The sequence below is a fragment of the Podarcis bocagei genome (genome assembly GCF_964188305.1).
Source record: "Podarcis bocagei genome assembly, chromosome: 8".
Taxonomy (NCBI): Eukaryota; Metazoa; Chordata; class Lepidosauria; order Squamata; family Lacertidae; genus Podarcis; species Podarcis bocagei.
The window spans coordinates 5965347-5990834 of NC_138133.1; the positions used below are offsets into that span (position 1 = coordinate 5965347).

General features: G+C 45.8%; 1 protein-coding gene across 1 annotated transcript in view; it reads left to right on the forward strand.

Annotated features, from left to right (window-relative positions):
* The window catches only part of LOC308593613 (uncharacterized protein), a 49629-nt gene that overhangs the window by 18704 nt on the left and 5437 nt on the right, over nucleotides 1-25488 (forward strand). The window contains exons 3-4 of the mRNA XM_081206061.1: nucleotides 8674-8732; nucleotides 18965-19053. Of these exons, the coding sequence (XP_081062187.1) occupies nucleotides 8674-8732; nucleotides 18965-19053 (148 nt within the window). The remainder of the gene's footprint in view (nucleotides 1-8673; nucleotides 8733-18964; nucleotides 19054-25488) is intronic.

Genomic DNA, 25488 nt, shown 5'->3' on the forward strand with positions numbered 1-25488 from the left:
CAACGTGAAGGCACGTACAGATGGCACCAAATTCCCAGAGCTAGTACTGGAGAAACCCTTGGACAGGGAGCACATCGCTGTCCACCACTTGGTCCTGACAGCTGAAGATGGGGGCATATCCCCCAAATCTAGCGCTATTCGAATTGCTGTCCACATTCTGGATGCCAATGATAATCATCCGGTTTTTGACAAACCTACTTATTATACCCGCTTAGTAGAAAACTCTCCTCCAGGAACTCTGGTGATTAAGCTGAACGCAACAGACTTGGACGAAGGGCCAAATGGAGAGGTGCAGTATTCCCTCAGCAGCCATAACTCAGAAGCCTTGCGCAGGATATTTGCTATCAATGAGACTACAGGAGAGATCCGTGTCCAAGGGAGCCTGGATTTTGAAGAGGCTAATGTCTATGAGATCGAAGTGGAGGCTAAGGACATGGGCTCCCCTACTATGGAGGAACACTGCAGTGTTATGGTAGAAGTCACGGATGTCAACGACAATGCACCTGAAGTTATTCTCACCTCTTTCTCCAGCTCTATGGGTGAAGATGCGCCTCCTGGCACTGTAGTTGCTGTGATACATGTCAAGGATAGAGACTCTGGGGATCAAGGGAAAGTCCGGTGTGATCTGCCCAGAAACCTTCCTTTCAAACTTCGGAAAGACTTTGAGCACCAGTATTCCTTGCTCACCAGTGAGCAGCTAGATCGTGAGAGCACTCCGCAATACAACGTCACCATCTATGCCTTTGACCTGGGGAATCCACCTCTTTCTGAGCACACCTCTTTCTCCATAACTCTGGCAGATGTCAATGACAACCCACCTCATTTTGACAGGCCATTTTATGAAGCCGTCATAGAAGAGAACAATCCAGTGGGGGTGGTACTGCTTAGAGTTTCTGCAACAGATTCTGATAAGGACCAGAACTCCCGTTTGTCTTATTCTGTTTTGGCGAGCCCAGGGCAAGGATTGATTGAGGACCTCACCTCTTATGTCTCCATCAACCCAACAAATGGAGATGTCTTTGCAGAGAGCCCTTTTGATTACGAGCATACGAATCATTTTCAGTTCCTGGTGGAGGCGTGTGATGGTGGCTCCCCCCCTCTCTGCAACAGAATCATGGTGCACATCTACCTCCTAGATCAGAATGACAATGCACCCTGGATTCGATTCCCCTTTACTGGGAAAGATTCTGTTGTGCAGTTCAGAATTCCACGATCTACTGCAGCCAATGCCTTAATCACAAAAATTATGGCAGTGGACTTGGACTCTGGGCGAAATGCTTGGCTCTCTTACCATGTGGAGCAAGCCACAGACCCTGGTATTTTCAGCATGGCCCTCCGTAGCGGGGAGGTGAGGACCACGCGAGCATTACAGGACATAGACAATCCTACCCAGGACCTTGTCCTGGTTGTCAAAGACTCTGGTGATCCTTCCTTGTCCACCTCAGTCACTGTGATGGTGCTCTTGGAGGAGAGCAGCCCTGAAACCTTTCTGGGGTTAACAGCTCATTCAGTGGAAACTGAGGGACCTCCCACATTGACTGTGTACCTTATCATCTCCTTGGCAGCAATTTCCACCATCTCGCTGATGGCTTTGGTGGCCTTGGGAGTTCGCTGCCTCCGCCGTGATTCACGTGCAACATCTACCATCTTTGGATGCTGTGGAAGCAAAGCTGGTGGGCTTCAAGATGCTTCGGATCACGTGATGGGACATTGCCATTACCAGCTGAGCCCTGGAGATGCCATGATAGGAGTGCAAGTGGCCACTTCTGGACCCCCTGCCCGTGGATACAGATCCTGCTTTTCTCCTGTCTCAGACATTAGCGAATTTGTATTCATGAAACCTAATCTGACACTTAGGACAGCCTCTTGCAGCAATCTCACTGAACCCAGCTTCTTTGGCAAGGTGAGAATTTTCCATGTAGTGTCCCTATTTTGTTCCAGCCATGGCACCACCTTTCTTTTCTTTTGAGTTTCCCTGCACCTAGGAGAAGTGCCTGGGGTGGGGGTGAGGAATCAATGCGTGGTCTCAAGCATAGGCTGTGATACACTGAACCTATCTGCTCAAAAGCTTTGTGTGCCTAATTTTCCTCTCTTTCTTTATGAGCGGGGGGAGGGGGAGGGGGAGGGGATTGAAGTGAAGAGGTTGCAGGAGGGTAGAGTAGCCCCCTCCCCCCTCCTGGAGTTACAGCTGCCGTCAGCAGCTCGCCCTGTCTGCGTTCTGCACCTTCGATTCCTGCTTTTCCACCAAGAGGGGCATCAAGGGAGCTCTTCTGGCCAATGGCTCCCTTGGGTCAGCCCTCCAAATCTCTCTGCTGCGCTGGGAAAGGAATGGGAAGCGCAGGGAGGGGAAACTGGTGGCAAGAGAGATTGGGGAGGGGGGAGCAGCAGGGTGTGTGTGCGTTTCGGGGAAGGGGCTTCTCTGCTGCTGCTGCCGCCGCCGCCGCCCCCGAGGAGGGAATTGCCGCTTGTCTGTATCCATTTCACAGCCCCTTTTCTCTGCTGCTCCTTTTGCCAATGAGCTGCTGCTGATCCGAGCGCTTTAAAATCCCCCCGCTCCCCCCTCCCGCCTCTCCAGCTGCAGCCCGCGCCTTTCCGCTGCACAGCACCTCTCAGGTCACCCCGGAGCCGCCAGGAGCAGACCTGGGGGGCGGGGCGGGGGGCACCGGACTGCGGCGGGGTCCGGAGGCAGCAGCGGCCACCCCCGGGCTGGATACCTGGAGCAGAGGCAGCCGCTGGAGACGGCCATCCTTGCGCGCAAAGGAGCCAGGCATGGGCGGCGGGCAGAGCTGGTCGTGGCAGCTGCTGGCGCTGGTGGCTGCCGTCTTGTCCCTGCCAGGGCTCATCCCCGCGCAGATTCGCTACTCCATCCCAGAGGACCGGGACCCAGGCTCTTCCGTGGGGAACGTGGCGAAGGACCTAGGCGTGGACGTGCGGAGCTTGTCCGCTCGCCGCCTGCAGCTGGTCAGCGACGGGATGCGCCACTACTTCCATGTCAACCTCGCCGACGGCATGTTGCTGGTCCACGAGAGGCTGGACCGCGAAGCTCTGTGCAGCTCCAGCCCCACGTGCTCCTTCCCTCTCCAGCTGGTGCTGGAGAACCCCCTGCAGCTACACCGGGTGGAGGTGGAGATCCTGGACGTGAACGACAACGCCCCCAAGTTCCCGAAGGACAGGGTTTCCTTGGAAATCACCGAGGTGGCCAACCCGGGCACCCGCTTGCGCCTGGAAGCCGCCGAAGACCCGGACACGGGCTCCAACTCCATTGCCACCTATGAGCTTAGCCCAAGCGAACATTTTGCCTTGAGCATTAACGTCAGGGGGGACGGGGTCAAAATGCCCGAAATTGTGCTGGAGAAGCTTCTAGACAGGGAAAAAGCCGCTGTCCATCACTTAGTCCTGACAGCTCTGGATAGTGGGAATCCTGTTCAGTCTGGGACTGCCCAGGTGACAGTCCACGTCCTGGATGCAAATGACAACCCCCCTGTGTGTGACCCGCCAGTGTCCAAAGTTTATTTGGAGGAAAACGTCCAGGTGGGGACTGTTGTAACTAAGCTCAATGTTACGGACTTAGATGAAGGTCCCAATGGAGAGATGGAGTATTTCCTCAAAGCCAGCAATAGCGCACCTCTCAAGCTCCTTGACTTGTTTAGCTTGGATCCCCAGACAGGGGAGATCAGGACCAAAGCTCTGCTGGACTACGAAGAAGCCAATGCTTACGAGATAGCTATCTACATAAAAGACAAGGGGTCCCCTGCCATGGAGGGTCACTGCAACATCAGAGTGGAACTTGTTGATGTCAATGACAACCGCCCAGAGATTATGCTGACCTCCCTCTCTAGCCCAGTGCAAGAAGATGCACCCACAGGAACAGTCATTGCCCTGATCCAAGCAAAGGACAACGACTCTGAGGAAAATGGGCAAGTCCACTTGGAGATTACCAGGCACATCCCGTTCAAACTGGTGTCTTCCTTTAAGGGACATTATTCACTGGTGACCAATGGGCCCCTGGACCGAGAGAAGGCTGCTGGATATAATATCACAATTAAAGCAACAGATTCTGGAATGCCTCAAAAATCCACCCACAAAAACATATTTATTCAAGTCTCAGATGTCAATGACAATGCACCCACTTTCTCCATCCCTTCATACACTGCCCATGTGGAGGAAAATACTTCCCCTGGGACTCTAGTTTTTTCTCTGTCAGCCTCAGATCCGGATGCAGGTGTCAACTCCAAGCTGTCTTATTCCATTGTGGACAATGGAAATCATGGCTTACCCATTTCGACCTATTTCCACATCAACCAAGAGAATGGCAGCATTTACACATCCAGGATGCTTGACTATGAGCAAGAGAAAGTCTTTCAAGTTGCAGTGGAGGTGAAGGATTCGGGTTTCCCACCCCTGAGCAGCACAGCCACTCTTCACTTGTTTGTTGTGGACCAGAACGACAACGCCCCGGTGATTGTGCACCCGCAAGTCTCCAAGGGCTCTGCCTTTCACCAGCCAGTTCTGCTCCCGGTGGAACCTGGATTCCTGGTGACCAAAGTGGTGGCTGTGGATGCTGACAGTGGCCACAATGCTTGGCTGTCATATAGTTTGCTTCAGGATGCCAATGAAGCCACCCCGTTCAAAGTGGAACGCCACTCAGGAGAGATCCGGGCTGTTCGGGCATTGAGGGAGCCTGGGGTGTCCCACAGGTTGGTGATAGAAGTAAGAGACAATGGAGTGCCGTCTCTCTCAGCCTCACTGGTTCTTGTGATTTCCTCAGAGGATAATGCTGTGCAGGACTTTTCCAAGTCCTTGGACCTTCTCCCCAAATCACCTTCCAGAGCCCCCAGCCTAACTCTCTACCTTATCATCTCTCTTGTGGCCATCTCTCTGGTCTCTTGTGTAATGTTGGTTATTGTGGGGGCCAGGTGCTTCAGATCTGGCCTCTGTGTCCCCAGCTGGTTCATGTCACACTGCTGTAGTAAGAGGACAGACAGGAAATCCACCATAAATTTCACTGGGCGCCCACATCCCGAAGGCTTTATCAGATACCTTGAAGTGGGCGGAGCTGGAGCTCAGCACTACAAGTCTTGTCTCTCTCCAATGTCTGAACAGGGCGAATTCTTTTTTGTTAAACCTTTCAGTCATTCCACTACAGCAGAAAGCATGCTTGCCTTTGAGCAGGCAGGCAGTGTTTTGCAGAGTCCCTCTGATGGGGTAAGATACACTAAAGTGATTCTTAAAACATTTCTGCTTGCAATCCATAAATCCATATTTATCTACCATATTTATCTACCATAGACTTCCATCTGCTAGGTGTAAAGAGGTAAATGGGGTGTGTATGTATGTGTGTGTATGTTGTGGAGGGTGACATCCCGGGGTTCCTTCATTTTGCAGCTGTTATGCTTTTTACAAGGTGCATGTAGGGCTTTCATTTCTTTCCATTCTACACTCTCTCCAGCTGCCTCCCCCCACCCCAGGATGTTCTATGGTAAATTGGGGTGAGAGGAGAATGCATGTGCAGTGGGACTCCTGGGAATATGATTAAAGGGTGGTATAATAAAACAAATATATAGGGTGGTAATCCAACACATGCACCCCATCCGTGCAAGGATTTCTGCTTGTGAAATGGGGTCTGCCCCCTTCCCTCCCCCATTCTTCCTCTCCACATGCTCCACAAACTCTCCCCAAATCTGCTCCCGAGAGTTGAGGAACCTCCAGACAGAGTTAGGTGGTCACAGCAGGAGGGGGAGGGGGAGGCAAGAGGAGTCCTGTTGTGCAAGAGGAAACCCATGTGCTAATGGGACGTTTAGGTAGCCCTATGCTGGACATAATGTCAGGTGGATGCACAGTCCTGTTTGGGTTGCTACTGTTGCTTGTCAGTTAAGCTTTTAAAAACTCAGTAGAATTATTATTATGCCACCCGTGTGCACAGCACTTTACAGAGTAAAGAAGAGCACAAGCCATGGCCCTGCCACAAGCAGCTCTCGACCTAAATGTAGTCAGAGAAAAGGGGGAGGCAAGTTTAGCGAAGGATGAATGAGAGCAGATGCAGCTACAAACGAGCTCTGTTCCAGACCTTCTCTACATGTGCAGCAAACATTTGGGGAAGAAGCCAGATCTGAACAGACTTTGACTCCACTCTCATCTCGGCTGGAGAGGAAAGCCAGAGGTTGAAACCAAAGGCTTTATGGAAGAAGTTAGTTCTGAGCAGAGGTTCAAAGGAAGAGACTGAAATGGGACCACATGGGTGTATATGTTGAGGCATCTTTAGCTGCATCGTTTTGCACAGATGTGCTTAATGGATCCTTTAGCAAAAGAGACTGTGATGGTGGTGATGGTGAGGATATGGGTCAAAAGGTGAGGGTTGCTGGATTCATTTTAAAAAGTACTCCCTACTCACCTCACTGCCACCATTATCAGAGTTCTGTAAAACTGTCAGGCAAATCCAGATCTATCACCATCTTAAGGTAATGTTGTGGAAAAACTGTGAAGCTGCTAGTGTTACTTTGCCATTTTGAGCATGTTTTAATTTTGACATGTTGCATCAGTGGTCTTTGCCCCAAAAGCAGCCTTCAAGCGTTTAAAACAAGTACGTCCTATAAATACATGATTCTGCGACATCACAGTTACACTTAAGTAGCACCTTAGGGGAAACATCTTATGACCATTCACTGGGAAGTTCTTCTGTGCAAGTCCCATGGAAGTGAATGGGCTTTTCAGAAGTACACAGGAGGGCATCATCAAGCCCTTTCCATAAGAGTGGCAGGAGCTAGGAGTGACTGCAAATGAGACGGTATATTTTTAACTGAATTACTTGGATGTGTTATAATGTGAGCAAGAATACATTTTAAAATATAAATTAAAGAAATGAAAAAAATGAAAAATTCCCATTGGTAACACAAGGGACAGGAAGCAGTGAGCCCTTGGTGAAAGGGGCAGGCTCAGCTTATTTAAGAAAAAGCAACAACACAAAATTTACATATCGGTAATTTTAACAAACTGTTCTTACTTCATTTTTGCTTCTTTCCTGCTTCGAAATTTTGCTGGCGCTATGAAGATACTATGTGCAGAAAGAATGCAGTATTTTGCAACACATGACACTCTGTTTTGCAATCCTTATCGTACACAGCTTTCACATTCCAGCTTTTGCCACCTCGTAAACAAATATAGCTGAAATTTGAGCTTTTTGAGACTTGGGGACAGGAACTTAACCATTTTAGGAATGTCTAAATCCACATTTAGAAACTTAAATAAACAGGTGCCATTTTCTAAACTTCAGAAAAACCACAGGTTGTGTGTGAGGGGTTTTTTTAATTCAGTGTGTGCTGAAGATGCTCAAAATATATTTAAAGAACTGCCTGTATTTAGGTGTTTAAATTTAGGATTCAAGGTTTGATTATTGTAGCCTCTGGCTCTGCAAATTATAGAAGCAACTGAGGAAGTCAGTGTTCACAATGAATAACTCTAAGGAGGAGTCTTGTTTCTGCATATTTAGTCTGCACAGAAATATAATACATGCTATCTACTGTTATATATGATAATTTTACACATACATAAATAGATTTATGAACTTGTTTAACTGACACCAGTAGTATATTTTAATCCTTTAGCTTTCACAGATCAATAATCAGTAAAGCTGGAATCCTCCTATTGTAGTAGGACACATTGTCTCAGCCCTAGCTATGTCTACTCAGAAATAAGTCCTATTGAATTTAATTGGGCTTACTCTCAGGCAAGTGGGGTTTGGATTGCAGGCATATAGTTTTTTATTTGCAGGATCCTAGGAGTCCAGATTCACCTGAATCAATTCTAATTTTGACGTTGCTTGAATAAGATGTCGATTACACCCTTGTATCCTGATCTTAAAACATGTTTGTCCATTTTGTTTAAGGAGAAAAACACATAAACAACGGTTCGGGTGCAAATCTCTCTAATGGTGTGGAATATTATTACTGAAGGATTAATGGAGGAGACTGACAGGATATCTGGAGTTTTGCAGCATGCATCAACCACACTGTGTCTTTCAGCTGTGATCACAAAGAGCCATTCAGACATGCTGCTCATAGTGGCATTTTATGTACTCCTTTATTTACAAAATGTCCATTGTTCTAATAATACAACAATGTGGGTGGAAAGTAATACATGGCTCAGTCTATTCTGATATAGTGTCTTCTGTTGCGCCTTCAAAGAAATCATTATTGTTGTGGGAAATGGAATTTTTAATCTCAGTGGGCGAAAAAGATTGCAAAGCTCCAAAGATCAAAGGAAACAGAAGACATTAAATCAAAGCCCTAACACTGACCTGTTTCAGAAAAGATTATAAATTAGGAAATTCTATTAGCATTTCAGATGTTGGTATTCTCTCAGTACCAATTAATTCTGTTCTTCTCCCCCCCCCCAAAAAAAAAATATTCCTAATGTTCTGGTGTTCTCTGGTTTAAATGATGCCCCTTCAAGCTTATTTCATGCTTCATTTATTCATGGATAGTTTCTGACTGTCTTATCTTCTACAAGATTATTTAGATTACTTTCTTATCATGTTAACCAATCATGCTTCTTTAAAAGCATTTTGGAACATATAATGATATTCTCTGCTTGTGTGTGCATGTGTGTGTGTATTTTATAGCTGAGCTTCATTTTAGGAATAGAAGCATTAAACCTCTCTTTGTGTTTCTCTTGCAGCAAGCACAGCCTAACACAGACTGGCGTTTCTCTCAGGCCCAGAGACCAGGAACCAGTGGGTGAGTTATTTATCTTCTCATCTTCTGCAAAGCTGCTCCAAAGTTCCAACTATGGGTTTTAGTTCTGTGCTGTTGTGGAAATGCACTGGATATATGGATGCGTAGCTGAGGCAGCAGCAGCCTGATCTTTCTCTACAGCTGTTCTGCCACCATTTCTATAATACATCGTGCTAATTTTTTTTTTTTTTTGAAAAGGGTTGTGTGAGTTTGAATCTATGTTATCTCACACTTCAGTTTTCCATATGCAGTGAATGAACCAACCTATGGATTAAGGCAGGAATGGGGAACCCATGGTCCTCCAGATGTGTCCAGACTACAGCTCCTATCATCCCTGACTGTTGGCCACCCTGGCTGAGAGTGATGGGAGTTGGAGTCCAACAACATCTGGAGGGTCACAGATACCCTATCCCTGGGTTAAGGCATATTCCTGAGCTTCTTATTATACTGGTTGTCTGGTTCTACCTATTGTTACCAAAAAAGAAGAAGCTGGGTTGTAAATGAGAGGATTAAATGACTTACCAACAATCTCTTGTCAAGCTATTAAGCAAATCCAACGGAGCTGAATTGGTTATTATTAAAATAGGGTTGCCAGTTGGCCAAAAAAGAAAGCTCTCACCCCTGTGCCTCTGCAAAAGTCATCAAGTGGTAGTATGGAGCAAGGTGCTTCACCATGAATTTGCTGCAGAACAAATTGCAGTTAAAGGGGCTGGCCAAAACCTGGAATACACAGTCATGTAGATTGGAGGAGGGTGCTGGATGATGAAAACATGGTCTGATAGCACTTTCTGCCTCCCTCAGATAATGAATATCTGAGATAGCTGTGGAGAAAGCCAGCAGGACCCCAAACCACAGACAACCACGCTAGAATGAAGCAACACCTTGAAAACTCCTTGACATTGTCGCCATGTGATAAAGTTGGGCTCTAGCCTGCAAAAGATTCTGCCATTAACAAACACAATAGCTTTTAAGGGTTCCACAGGACTCCTTTTGTAGGTTTTGCTTCCCTCTATGGACCCGACACACTTATAGTTCTGAAAACTGTCCTCTTTTTAATCAAGGATGTCAAGTTCAATATTGTCCAAAATAAATTTAATATATAGAATATGAATAGCCTTGGGGTGTGGTAACAAATGAACAAAAGTTCCAAAGGAAAGAGTGGTGACAATATAGTAGCTTTGTAAATAGAAGCTACTATTCCCTTATTGAAAGTTGCATGTGAGTGTGTGACTCAGGTGACTGTAATTGATCGATTTAGCAAAATTTATATACTGCTTGTTTATAAACAAAACTTCTAAGCGGTTTACAAAAATATTGTTATTTATTAAATTTCTGTACCCACAGTGCCTCTGTCTTGCCAGGATTCAAGCTCAGTTTATTTCCCCTCATGTAGTCCACCATTGTATTCAGGCCTGCATGACCTCCCCTGATTCAGATGTTTTCAAAAAATAGACCTGAGCATCATCAGCATACAAATGGCATCCTGCCCCCAAACTCCTAATGACTACTCCCAGTGGTTTCAGAGCATTGGGGATAAAACAGTGGCCTGTGGCATAACTGCCAGGGAGCCAAAAAGCACTTTTCCAGTGCTCCTTTCTGGACTTGGCCCCATAGGTGGGACCAGGACAACTGTAGTACGGTGCCCCCAGATTCCCACTTCACAGAGCCAGTCCAGGAGGATTCCATAGTCCAGAGGTATTCATAGTCCAGTGTGCCGTAGCACCCCAGGGGGGCTGTGGGCAACACTGGCCTCTGTCCCTCTTTCTTTCTTTCTTTCTTTCTTTCTTTCTTTCTTTCTTTCTTTCTTTCTTTCTTTCTTTCCCTGCCTCCTTTGATGCCTTCTCAAGTCTCAGCCTCCCAAAGATTTGCACAGCTGTTTGTTGCAGCAGCCCGGGCTATAAGCCCTGCAGGTGAATGGTGCCTCTGCGAGACACCTCTCTTTGGGGCAGGGGGACCAGGGGTGGCAGCAGTGGCTGCGCAGAGGACTCCAAGGAGAGGGGAGGGGAGTGACACAACTGGGCAAGGAGTGACACAACTGGGCTCCTGAGCCTCACAGGGGTGCTGCAGAAAGAATGTGGTTGGTTAAGGGAGTTGTGGACTCCAAAAGGTTGAAAACCTCTGCCATAGTCAATGGTATTGAAAGCTGCAGAAATACTGAGAAGTGGGAGCAAAGTTGCACTGCTCTCATCCCATTCTTTTTGGAGTGCCCCTGGACACCTCCATCCATAGGCACCAGCTCCTAAGGGCTGAGGCACTTTGCCCCCCCCCCAAAAAAAAATGTTTGGGTTTTCTGCAGATTGATGTTTGTTCTGATTAAGCAGTAAGCAACGGGTTTTCCTGGGGAAAACAGCAGGACCAAAAAAACCCCCTCTCTGACACTTGAAATCATGAGACAAAGGGAAGGGCAGATGGACCCTGAGCCACAAATGTCTTAACTCTAGAACCAGGCACTTGTTTTTCAAGTTGCCAATAGCAGGGTTGCGCACTTTTAAAAAAGGGTTCTGCTCCAGTGTCTTTTACTAGGGTAATCAGAAGCTTTTTTAAAAAAGCTGATGTAGAGCCATGGCAAAGAGACAGAGTGCTGACTCAGGAAGACCCTGGTTCAAATCTCACCTCTGCCATGAAGTCATAATAAAGTAGCTCCAGGCAAGCCATCCTTGCTCTCATCCTCTGCCTCCCCACCCACCTGCCACTGCAATCTGGAGGCTAACACTTACAGACGTGTTGTAAGGATTACATCAAAACGATGTAGGTGGAGCACTGGTACAGATGTTTCTTATCTCTGCCCCTACTCTTTGTACCTTTAACATCAGCCTGACACAGAGAAATATCTGGCATAAATATTCATGGTGGGGTGATCTTTACCAGTTGTGGTCACCCTAGTTATCAGAACGCACCTTGTACCCAATAACATTGGAAGAAGTAACTTGGGCCATTAAAAATAATAATTATGGCAATATGCCTACTTTTGTCATTCAGAAAACTCTGCATTTAGTAGCAGATGTTTAAGCATCTATTGGCCAATTGAACTTGACAGTCCTTTGATTGTGAAACCAACAATGGAGACACACCTGTCCCTGAGCAGAGTTTTTTAGAACTTCCAGAGCAGGAGAACAGACAAAGTGGATCTACTGGATATACATTCTGATATATTCTTATTTTGCTTAGGGAATTGACACAAGAAAGCTGGTGTCCACCAGAGTTGTGTTGCGCCCCCTGCCCACCCAACTCATAAAAATACTGCAAATTGGATAAATCACCTGGCTGTTTTTAATAAGAATAATAATAATATCCTACAAAAGATGGAATATATTAAAGTGGTAGCTTAGGGTAAAAAAAGGAGGCATGTAATGCCTGTATCTGAATAGATCTGAGATGCTTGTCCCAGCAGGCTTCTGCAAACTGAACTGCAGCTGTACAAGCAGGAATACATTATGCGAAACCTTTTGCTCTCATCACCACATCTGCATAATTGGGGAAAGTGCCAGTAGTTGAAACTTTTCCCAATTGCACAGATGCCTAATGAGAGGGAAAGGCTTCACTTGCAGAAATCTTCTTACACACCTGTTAAAGGCTCAGAAAATCTGCCAGAAAATGTTGGCAATTCCAATCCAGAATGCAGTAAATATACTGTACTGTAGTAAAATAGGTCACTGAGTGTTTGATAAAGGGCTTTTTGTTCCTAGATTAGAAGCAACATCATCATAGAAGGCAGCATTCTTCAGCCCTCAAGGAAAAGCTCAGTTTGAGCTTCCTGGTTGTCCAGACTTGCTGCTGCAGCAGCAGCAGAGCTGCCAACTTTTCAGCCAGTCCCTTTAGCTCTTCCTTAACCGTTTGAGCTACAGCAGTGAACAGGTGATTTGCTCCATGGCATGAAAAGCTTCACTTCTGATTTCTTCCAGTCAGAGCCCTATTAATGGCACAGGAGGATTTTCCCCCCTGAGCAGTTGCACATATGGCCAGTTCCAAATTTTAGATCAGTGTTTGGCACGATCAATGTATATTCTCAGTGGTTTAATTTCATTTCATCTTGGTCTACTGTTTCTGCCTCCAGTTCAGCAAAGCTTGTAGATAAAAATGGGGAGGCTCATGATACTCAGGGGTTTGTCTGTTCACTTTTTGGTTGGGAGAGGCAGTGGAGATTGGACAAGATGGGCCCACATTCTCTCTGGTGGCATCTGTGCTGCCCATTTGCTTGCTCTCCTCCTTTGGGTCCAGCCCCACACTACTGCTGAAAGAGAGAGGTGGGGGTGGCTGCTGTTTCTGTGAATTCACCTCCTCCTTGCTCTTGCCCCTGCTCACATGCTTGGAGTGGCAGGTGTGGTTCAGCTCCTGTTGATTTGTGGTGGTGGTTAGATCATGGTGCTGATAATGCCAGGGTTGCCATTTCAGTCTTCATAGGGGCAGCTGCATAATCCTGCACTGCAGGGGGTTGGACTAGATGACCCTCAGGGTCTCTTCCAACTCTACAAGTCTACGATTCTATGATTCCTTCACATCACTGGATGCTTCCTGGTGTTGTGTCTGCTTGTGTGTTTCCTAGAGTGGCAGAGGACTGGATAGCAACAGCCAGACAGGGCCTTCTCACTTGTAGCACCCCTGGTGGGGCTCTCTCCTAGGGAGGCTTGCCTAGTGCCTACGTTAATATCTTCTAGGTGCCAGACAAATACCTTTTTATTTCCCCAGGTTTTTAACTTCTGGTGCATTTTTATATATCCGCTTGGATTGTTTGTTGTGCTCTCTCAACTATTTTATTGGTGATTTGTGTTTTGCACTCTGCAAGCTGTTGTAATACTTCCTTGGAAACTCTTAACTGAAGAGCAGTATAGAAATTGGTTTTAAGCCAATGAATAGGATTTAGTGGTGGACCCTCTTCTGTTGGGGCTTCGGTCTCTGTGGGTGCCTAGTAATGCTGATCCATGGCACCAGCCCTTGTCCTTGAGTCCTTGACTAGTTCCACTGCATTTTCTAAGCATTTGCTTAAGTAGTAACTAGGACCTAAGACCTCTTTCTCCAGTCTTATGCTCCCTTTAAATGGAAATAAATCTGCAATTCTTAGCTTTCTTACACAATTGTCTGCAGTCCTCTTCTCCCAAATAAGTGATCTCCTGCAGATTTGATAACTGTGTAGTAATCTGTGTGATTGTCCGTATTTTTTATAGCGAATCACCTGTGCCTTTTAAGTATATGAAAGCAGAAATTCTGCAAGTGAAGTTTTTCCCCCCTTGCATGGAGTGATAATGAAAGCCTCCAATAACTGTGATGAGGCAGAGGAGCACTGCTAGGGGGGGAAATGTGGCGATCCTAATTGTCTATAATCGCCTGCAATCTACTGTCTATATTTAAATCAGCTTCTTGTCATTGGGACAGTGCTAATGAGGGATTTTACTAGAAGCTTAGCAGCAGCTGTCCATTAGTGTCCCTGGGCAAAGGTGACCAATTGTATCCTTACAACCTGTAGGGTTGCCACCTTTCTCACTGGCACTGCTTCTCCACCTTTAATAGCAGGTGGAGCTTCTCTTGGCAGGAAGAGAAAATTATGGGGAAAGCTCCACCCAATACTATTTTTGAAGGTACAGAAACAGTATTGGTGTTTTTAAAGTAGCAGTCCATTCCTCCCCGCCCCCACACATACACACATTTCCCCCCTTCACACAACTGCATTTTAATAAATCAGTTGAACATGATATTTCTTGAAATCTGATTGCAAATGGTGTCTGTGGCTCACAGTGCAGTTCAGAGATTTTTTTTCCCGGGGCAAGAGAAACACAGTGGATACTGAGAGACATAATTAGCAGGCAGGTGCTTGAAATCATTTGTGCCATACCAGAATTCTCTGGAGTTACCAATGAAGTACTCCAGGAGTAGGGCTGCCACCTTGTCTTACTTGCCTTTAATGACCAACCTTGCACTAAAATTGCCCATTTTTCAACTGGCCGATGTAGCTGTGCTATGTGTCTGTATGCAAGCTCATTGGGGTCAGAGTCTTTTCTTCACAGTCATTAGCCCAGGAGTTTGTAGGTGGCATCTCCAGAGGTACTTGCAATGCAAGATCTGCTCAGTGTTTGAAATTGCTCTCTTCCCCCCCCCTCCCTACCATCCACTGCCACTCCATTGCCTTTCTGTTCTGAAAGGTGCTCCCCCCTCCCATATATGCAAACATAGACAATGAAGGAGCTTGGCTAGAAAGCCTCGCTTCCTTTTCCGATCCCTGCCTTGCCCTGGGTGAGGAGGCCATTGGTCCACTGAGCTCACCCTAACTGGCAGTGGCTCCCCAAGGTTCTCAGGCAAAGGTTTTCTGTCCTTCTGGCCAACATCCTTTTAATGAAAACATTGAACCAGGGACCTTCAGCACAACAGAACATCCTCCGCCATGGCCTCTCCTCTTCTCTCGCAAAAGAAAATCCAGCGGAACTAACACATTCCATAGAAAATGCCAGTTAAATGCAGCACAGACATACAGTGGTTTAATGGAAGAAGTGTTTGTGATGCAGTTGATGTAGCACGCATACACAGCAGGTTGCCATAGAAACTGCCCGTGTGCTAGATACAGGAGGGCCTTCGGAAGATGCCGAGCTGTAATGGCTAGAGCTCTGCCAAATCAGGAAGCATTTCTTGGTTTTATTTAAGCCGAAGAGCGGATTAATTCATACCAGTACTTTGCATTCCTGTTCTCGCCCCCCTCTGTCTTTCACACCAAGTATGTGAAAATAGCACAGTGACAGGGGAAGGCAGGGTTGCACTTTACATTATGGCATAACTGCATAACCTAACATATAATATTTTCTAGTTTGTTCTAATTCTGTCTGCTAACTAGCCTGACAGCTTCTTCCTTTTCTGGGTTGCCCCCACTGTGTGAGGAGACACAGCTTTTTTGGTTTGAGCACCCCAATGGGGAGACATTTGCCTATGCGGGAAACATAGTCAAGAGTGCTGCCTATGTGCCAAGCTTCTTTGTCATATCCTGCAATTTTTGGCACAGTAACTGATTTGCTGTTCCGCCCTTTTTGAACGTAGGATGATTCTGAAGAGTACAAGGCAGTATACACTCTCATACAAAGCAGCCTTATATTTTTATTTTGCTTTCCCACTTGTTTATTAGATCCTCTCCTTTTATTGATTGCACTATTTCTATTAGTTTCTTTTAAGCCTCCCTAGGTACTTGGCTGGCTGAAAGGCAGAGTAAAAATGTATGGCAGTAAGTCCCATTGAGGTCAACAGGGCTTTCTCCCGGGTAACTGGGCATAGAATTACACCCTAAAAAAGACAAGCAATTACTCTGGTAGCTGGCAGTCTGTTTTATGTTCAGACTTTTCTACTATCTTCTAAACAAACTTAAGATGGCAAGTTTTATTTCCTGGTTTTTAATTAGAAACTATCTCAGTTAAGTTTTCTCTTTTTTAGAACAATACGGATTTTATTCTTGATAAATGGTCCTTTGGGAATAACTGTAAATATCATTTCAGCCAACAGCACATTTGGTGTTCAAAACGTAGACATTGCATTATTCTCAGCAAAAAACCAGCACTATTCCTGGTGTTGAGCCAAAGAAATAGATGGGGGATACTGCTGGTGTACAGTTGTCATGGCCAGACTACCTTCTGGTGAGGCTTTGGCCTCATAGCAATAGTTATCTCCTGTGAACTCATTAAGATGATATTGACAAACTGGAACGTGTATAGAGGAGGGCAGCCAAGATGGTTAAGGGTCTGGAAACCAAGCCTTATGAGGAATGGTTGAGAGAGTTGGGTATGTTTAGCCTAGAGAAGAGGAGACTGAGAGGAGAAAGGTTAGCCATTTTCAAATCTCCCTCGGGAGGTTGTGGACTCTCCTTCCTTGGAGGATTTTAAGTAGAGTTTGGATGGCAGTCTGTCATGGATGTTTTAGCTGAGATTCCTGCTGCATTGTAGGCAATTGGACTAGATGCCCCTTGGGTCCCTTCCAACTCTATGAAATATCTAAAGGGCAGTAGTGTGCCCATTCTTGAAGGATCCTACCCTGGACCCAGAGTTTTATGACAATACTGCTTTGTCACAAACACCCTGTTTTAGGTGAAGGTTCTAGAGAAGCTAGTGACAGCTCAACTCCAGGTACTATTGGAAGAAGCAGATTATCTGGACCCGTTCCAGTCTGGGTTTGGGAAATGAACTGGCCTCAGTCACCATGGTGGATTGTACTCTTAGTAAGTGCCCAGTGATTACTTTTTTAAAAGTATTTTAGAGTATATTGCGGACATTGGGAAAGCATTGAAGGCCAAGCAGTGATGGAGTTGCATGGTTGACCCTACAGCTGCACTTATTTGGAAGTAAGTTCTGATTACTTTGAATCAGTGGGACCTGCTTGTAAGTATACAAATAAGGTCAGACTATAAATCAATGCAAGAAGTAGACACCAGGATATTAGAATTAGCTGAGTCAACAGCTCAAGTAACAGTTTTACAGGCAGTGTAAAGTGGTTCTGCAGCTGAAGGGATCTGCTTTGGCATCTTGATTTGGTAGAAAGTGCTGCCAATTTCTCCATCTCCCATACCACCTTTTGTTTTAATGTAAGCAGCAAATAGAGCTTTGTGGGTCCAAAAGCCTTTGATTGCACCCCTTCATGGATGTGACTTGATAGAAGGGGGGGAGAGTTTTATTTTCCCGTGGCATTGTGCCACTTATTGTTTAAAAATGAAATATATATGAAACACGGCTTTTCAAGAATGAGAGAGAAACAGTGGGTCTCCTAATCCACCTGGAACCTTGCACCCTGACATGAAACTCCTGGCTCACAGTTTCAGAAGAGAGGAGTAAGAATCTACCATTACTTATTGTCAGGATACAGAGGCACATACTCAGGCACAAATGCATTACAGACTCTCCAAGTGTCCCTAATTTCCAGGAATGTCCCTGATTTAGAGACGCCATCCAGGTTTCTCATTTGATACCGGAATGTCCCACTTTTCCTTAGAATGTCCCTATTTTCATTGGAGAAATGTTGGAGGTTGTGGAGTTATCTGACCCCTGAGCCATCTGAAGGCAATCCTGTATAGGGAAGTTTTTTTTTTTAAATGTTTCATGTTTTATTATGTTTTTATATATGTTGGAAGCTGCCCAGAGTGCCTGAGGCAACCCTGTAAGATGTGTGGGGTATAAACAGTAAAATTACCATTATGGAATGGAACGTCCCTGTTCTCATCGGAGAAATTTTGGAGGGTATTACCACATAATGTGGGACGCGGGTGGCGCTGTGGGTAAAACCTCAGCACCTAGGACTTGCCGATCGCATGGTCGGCGGTTCGAATCCCCGCGGCGGGGTGAGTTCCCGTCGTTCGGTCCCAGCTCCTGCCCACCTAGCAGTTTGAAAGCACCCCTAAGTGCAAGTAGATAAATAGGTACCGCTTTATAGCGGGAAGGTAAATGGCGTTCTGTGTGCTGCTCTGGTGCCGGTTTGCCAGAGCAGCTTCGTCACACTGGCCACGTGACCCGGAAGTGTCTTCGGACGGCGCCGGCTCCCGGCCTCTAGAGTGAGATGAGTGCACAACCCTAGAGTCTGTCAAGACTGGCCCGTACGGGCAGGGGTACCTTTACCTTTACCTTTACCACATAATGTGTAACTTATGTGTTGAGCTTCTTAACTGTGTTCAGCAAGTTATTGTCAGTATCCTAAGTACACTAAGGAGGCAGCATGCCCTGCTAAACAGCATGCCCAGTTATTGGGGATTGGGGCTCCAATAACAGTAAATTCCAGAGGGGTAGACCTGTGAGCAGCAAAAATAACAGATGTTTTTGTCATTATTGCGGCATGTGCTTTGTGAATCATGAGTTGCATGAAATACTGAGGAGAAAACTTCAAGCAGCTGCCAAAGTAGGCTCTAGTCCACAAAAGCTAATGTCACAATAAATCTGTTTTAATGTGCCATAAGACACTGTTGTGTACCAGAGAGAATGTCTGTAGGAAAAGTTTTTTTCCTTTCCTTGCATAACAAGCACTCTTGCACAACTTTTAAAGGGACAGTAGGTTTACTTTGCGGTAGGTTCCCAGTTAAGAGTACACCCATGAAGAAATTAGTCCCTCAAAAAAGGATACCTCCCTTGTACCATGTGCTTTCTCCCCCACCCCACCCCACCCCCCAAAAAAATACTAAGAATAGACTGTGCTGTGTGTGTTTTGTGGAGGAAGTGATCCCTTAGATTGTTAACACTGTGTCTACTCTGCCTCTTTTTAATGTTTCATTTGCTTTGTTTTCTCCTTAGGTCTCAGAATGGGGATGAGAATGGGACTTGGCCAAACAACCAGTTTGATACAGAAATGCTTCAAGCCATGATTCTTGCATCAGCAAATGGTCAGTTGCAGCTAACATGTTCACTAATGTTATTACTTTCAGCTATGCTGGGAGTGAGCGGAGGGTGGGGGGGGGATATTTAATGTACATGCCTGTAAAAGTTTATACAGAAAGCTTGTACTAAAAGAGCTTCAGGGTTATGGCAAGAGAGCCAAGGTTTGCGTGCTTCCTGAATAGCTGTGCCGCTATTTATCACCATACAGAATTCCATGGCAAATGGGCAGCTGGCTGGTTTGCAACTCTTTGTAGATTAAAGGGCTTCTTTGTTCTTAGAAGAACTCTAATCTCTTAGTCAATTAATGTTTGTATACAGGATTTTTTCTTTAAAAAAAAAGCTCAACATAAAAATGGCTGGAGGCGGGTTCCCAAATATTGTTCACATAGCTGCCTACACATCTTAAACAGTCCTGGTTAACAGTTGCTCAGGCTGGTTTAGGACACTGACACGCATCTTTGGAATTAAAGCATTTACATTTTAAAACAGAGAGGGTTAGAATGCGGAAGTTCAGTTCAGCTCTGAAATGTGTCTTGGTAAAAATAGCTTTAGGGAGTCCATATGTTCACCACTGTCTCTCAGCAAATCCAGATCCAATTTCCTTGCTTTGCGAATTAAAGGATTGCTTTTGAGCTGTCTTCTGCACAGTTCCAGGGACCAGGAAGTCGGAAGCTGCCCCACAAATTGCAGATTGCCTGATGAGCAGTGGCAGACAAGCCAGCGTTTAACTTTATAAAGAGAATCTCAGACAAAAGTCTCACAATTTATTTTTGTTGTTGTTAATGTTTATTTGTCACTTTTCTAACACAGAAGAGTGTCCCAAAGCAACTTAACTGGATAAGACATTAAAACTCTGTATAAAATACAGTCATACCTCGGGTTGAAGTCGCTTCAGGTTAAGCCTTTTCGGGTTGCGCTCCGCGGCGACCCGGAAGTAATGGAGTGTGTTACTTCCGGGTTTCGCTGCTCGCACATGTGCAGACGCCTAAAATGACGTCATGCGCCTGTGCAGAAGTGGTGAATCGCAAGACGTGTGGACGCGGGTTGCGTTCGCTTCAGGATGTGAATGGGGCTCCGGAACAGAACCCGTTCGCATCCAGAGGTACCACTGTACAATACCTTAGCATGCTGACCTATGAATATGAAAGCATCACTTACTACCCTCCCAATTAATAGTCACAGTCCTGGGTAAACAAATAGGTTTTAGTTAGGTGCCTAAAAGCAAACAACAGTGGTACCTGGTGAACTTCCCAGGTGCAGTTCACAAACGGGGAGCCACCACCCTCCACACCTCCCTCAGAGAAAGCACACCAAGAAGGACCTCTGTTGATATTTATGTGGGGTCACATGAGGAGTGGTGGTTCTTGAGGTACAGGGGTCCTGAGCCACATATGGCTGTGTTAGCAAAAACCAGCACTTTGAATTGAGCCCAGAAACCAATGGGCAGCCCCTGCAGCCAGGCCAGAATTGGTGTTATATACTCAGATTGCCTTATCCCAATCAGCAATCTGGCTGCCAGCTTCTGAACTAGCTGCAGTTTCCAAACCATCTTCAAAGACAGCCCTGTGCGTAACACATTAATCTAATTTAGAGGTTACCAGAGTGTGGATAACAGAAGTTATCACTGTCCAGAGGTTATCACTTGTGCCTCAAGTGACACTAAAAGATCCAGAAGTAGCCCCAAACTGTGTACCTGCTCCTTCAGGAGGAGTGTTAACCCCATGCAGAACAGAGTGAACCCCAGCCATCCGGTTTAGTGAAGCATCCAGTAACAGCACCATAGTCTTATCTAAATCAAGGTTGTTGGCTCCCATCTAATCCATTTATCAGTGCTAGGCACTTGTCTAGCATACCCATCACAACTCCTACAGCTGCAAAGAGGGAAACAGAGCTGCATATCATCAGCACAGGGCTAGCAATGCACTCCAAAATGCAAAGGGACCTTACTCAGAGGTTTCATGTAGATGCGAAATTGCACGGGGGATACAACTGACCCCTGTGGAACCCCACTTTGGAGGCTCCATGGGGACAAACAACAATCCACAGGCATTCCATTCTGTAAATGCAGCACATTCCCATCCACACTGGATCCAAAACACCACAAAATTAGGCAATCACTTCACAAACTGGCTGTTATCTGAATGTTGAAATCCCAGACAATTGCTTATTTAATTATGTAGTTAAAATTGCAAAATGCACATAAAACTAATACTTCTGAAGACAATGTGTTTTCTGGATCAGGTTATTCAGAGGCTGACCTCAGTGGGACTTACTGTCAAGGAAATGTGCAGAATTGCAGCATGCTTGCAAGTTTTAGATGTGATATCTTGCCTGGGGGTAAACACAGCTAGCTAATCATCACATTTATCCTTGCTGAGCTGACATCTCCAAGTGGTTTGTCCACACGGAGCATTATTTAACTGTTAATCCGCTTTCCCCATGCTCATAGGGCCAGTAGCATTGCCTCTGCCCATGGAGCGAACTCCCACAGGAGCCAAGGCACCCAAAGGTCTCTTTAGCTTCCTCCCACCCAGTGAGACCAGCCAGGAGGAAGTGATCTAGCAGCTGCTTGTTCTGTGGGCAAGTCCAGACACAGACAATGAGGAATAAGTTGTGTAAGGAAAGAACACTGCCAACGCCTCTCTTCCTTTGGCACCTTAGAGAGGATGGAGGTAAAGGACCTGCGTGTCAGAAGGCAAAGAGCAGGACCAATGCTTTGCTGGGACCAAATGGGGAGCGCCCTGGCAAGGCTGGACAGATCTCCCAGGCGGGCCACCTGTTTTCTACCAGACAGAGCCCACTCTGGATTTACAAAGGGGATCTGGTAGAAAGGGAAACAGAGAAGCTGTAGCAGTTCGGGGGGGGGGGGGGAGGCAGGCTCTAGCTGCCTGTGCAGCAAACACATTTAAGAGATTTCGGTGCCTGCTATTTGCGGAACCTCTCCCCCAAGCCACATAATGGGCTTAGTTCAGCAAAGCACACAAGCCAGCAAGATGCATTCAAGCAATCCTGCTGTTCACGTCAGTGCTTTCTAATGGCCATTTAAGCAGATTTCCCCCATTATTTTTGCCAAATGGAGGTGGGAGGGGTTTATTAAGCATTCCCCTCTTGTCTTAGCTGTAGCCTCTGCAAATCAACACGGATAGTGGTTAACGTCTGCTCCAACCGGCCCTGTTTGCCAAGTCCCTCTGCACAGTCAGGGTTCATCCAGACTTTATTTGGTGCTGTGCTTCTAGGCACAGGTCTGCGCTTCAAAGCTCTGTGTCCAAGCAGTTTTGTTTTGGGTCCTGGTGCTTACCCCACGGAAACCTGCTCTTCACCACTGAATCAGAGCAAAAGGCAATCGGAGTTTCTATGGATTGACATTTAATCTGATTCAGTGGTAAAGCGTGGGTTTTCCCCAGGGAAAGTGCCAGGACAAAAAAACAAAACAAAACGCTTCTTGACTACGGAGCTTTAGAGTGCGGACATATGCCTGGAAAGTGCAACACAAAAGAAAGCCTGGATGAGCCCTAAATCACTGTCCTGAGTTTGTAGTCCAGGGAGCGTGGCTTTAAAAAAATAGGTTACTGTGTCTATACATTCACTGGATTTGCTGCTCGCTTTAGCTCCCCCCACCAAAGGCTCTGGAGATCACATCTCTGCCAAGCGACTGATGCCTAGCCAAATGCTTCCAAATGTATTTGAGTTGCAGCTATTCTGCAGTAACTACAAGCAGATGCATTTGTCTAATAAAACAGTCTGTAATGTTGGGATGTTGTTTTTTTCAAAGGAAAGCTATTTTTGTTGCGCAGTTAACCCAACGTAACGCCAGTACTGAATAGTGGATGTGAACAGCCATTCAGTCCATGGTGTGAGAATAGGGTCTGTATTTTTATCTTTTAAGGCTATGGGGTTAATCTATTAGTTTCAAATGAAACTGCACTGAAATATTGACAATGCTGATTAAAATGCAGCTGTTTATATTTGACTCAGCTACAAACGCAGATCAATTTTTTATTTTCACCTTATCCTTCAAAAAAATGTGACGGTGCTGTGAGCTACCTATCTATGTGCAGGGAGGTTTTGGCAGCGGAGCATTCAAAAAACAAATAAACAATAATGGTTGTTTCCCCCATACAGTGGTACCTCGGGTTAAGTACTTAATTCGTTCTGTCAGGTCCGCTCTTAACCTGAAACTGTTCTTAACCTGAAGCACCACTTTAGCTAATGGGGCCTCCTGCTGCTGCCGCTGCACAATTTCTGTTCTCATCCTGAAGCAAAGTTCTTAACCCGAGGTACTATTTCTGGGTTAGTGGAGTCTGTAACCTGAAGTGTCTGTAACCTGAAGCGTATGTAACCCGAGGTACCACTGTATTTTGAAAATACAAAAATATGAAGTGGCTGCTACATTTTATATTTACAAAATATGGGGGGAGGGCAGCTATGGTTGTTTTCTTGTCCCAGTAGCTCTTGGTGCAACCTGAAATCTGTTTTGCACCCAACAGAGACTAATCTAAACATTCCCTGCACTCAAAAGTAGCATTTTAGTTTATCCTAAGAAAACTAACGTACTATGGATGATATCCAGCTAAGACACGGTAGATCCATTAAAATCAATAGACCTAGTTAATCCACTGATTTCACTGAGTCTAATCTGAGAATGACTAATGTTGGCTATCACCCTTTCCTTACAAGCGTTGTGCAGGATCCCATCATCTTCTAAGCCAGTGTTTGTCACACAGTGGCCCCTGGGCCACTTTCGGGGGGCCTCATTGCCACAGTCTGCCCTGGCCCCTAGCCGTGCCACAGCCTTTCGGCTGGACCAACACCTCCATTCCTGCTGAGTAAAGGTAACCAGGAGACAAAGAAATTGGAGAGGGGGAGCAGGGAGGAGAGGAGAAGGTTTCCTTCCTCTGAAGGGAAAAGGCTAGAGGAGGTGTTGAATGGAATTAGAAAGCAAGATAACTGGGAATAGAAAGGAGGAAAAAGGAAAGAAGCTGGCAAGGGAAGAGGGGAGAGTTAAGTTGCAAGTTGTCTGTGAAAGGAGAATGGGAGATGAAATTAGAGGAGATGGCTGGGAAGGAAAATATATAAAAGCAAAGCCTTCTCCACCTAGAACCTCTGGATCAGCAAATTCTACCTAAAATGGGGAGGTTGAGTCATAATACCTCCAGTGTCAGTCCTTAGCCTGAGTAGAGCTGAGTTTTGAAGCATCTTGCCACAAGGAAAGGGCTTTGGTAAAGAATCTAGCAGTTTCCAAAGATGGATAAGATATCAGTAGAAAATATCAGTCCCTGCCTTCATCTGCCACCACATTGTGACTGGCTCTGCCTGTACTGCCATTTTGTGACTGGTGGGCCTCAGTAATTTTCAGCCATCTCAAGGGGGTCCTGGGCACAAAAAGTTTGAGAAGCCTTGTTCTAAACCATTTCTATGGCCACTTGGAAAAACTGTGCTTAACTACAGAGACTGGGGTGACATCCATCATTAGCCATATTCTGAGGTCATTCATAGATTGCATGTTTAATGAAACACAATGGGATGGTCAATCCATGATTCTCTTTTTAGTAAGTCTCGTCCTCATCCATTAGCATGGTTGTTGAGAGACAGAGAGAGAGAGCTCTGTGAGAAACTATTATTTGCAAAGGTTCTGAAGAGCTTAGGAATCTCTTCAATTAGTTTTAAAAACGAGTTCTTTTGAAGCATCAAAGAGAAACCCTCTGGGCCTATATCCTAAGGCAGGCAGATAGGGAACTACAGCACAGATTAGAATTAAAGCACTGTAGAAAATTAGAAATTCCAAAGGGCCTAATTTTTACATCCTGAGTAGATATTTTAGAGATAGATTATTTATTTGGTTGGTTAAAGGAAAAAAAGAACTTGAAGAGGATGTAAGCAGATGAGCTAAGATTGCATGGGGCAGATGGGAGCGAACCTGGCTTCTGTGCACATAGGAGACTTGCATTCCGTGATAAAAGGAAACTGCCTGGTGGAATGTTGTTGCATGGATTTTTAGACACCACCTGTCTGCAGGCCCCAGCAGGTCTCCCTGAACTGAACTGTCTGCTGTTAAATAAAGGTCCGAGCATTTGTGGTGGTCAAAGCTCAGGCAACAGACATAAGTGTCCATAGCGCCAGTGATAAGCCCTTGAGCTCTCTGGGCAGGTTCTGTTTCGGAAACAAGCAGAGACACAAGCTCATTTATTTTTGCCTGTTCTAAGATTTGCTTTCCTAGCCTCCTGTTGGCCATAAGAGGTGAGACACAAAAATTCAGGTCAATGTGAGCATGAAATAAATCAGAGTCTACCTGGGAGGAGGAGGAGGAGGAGGAGGAGGAGGAGGAGGAGGAGGAGGACTTCTTAACCCTTTCATCTGCTCTAAATCGCTTCCCTAGTCTTCTGCTCCACATCTTCTCAGGCTGTTTCTCCCCTCAGGGAGCCACAGGAGGAGGAGAGGCC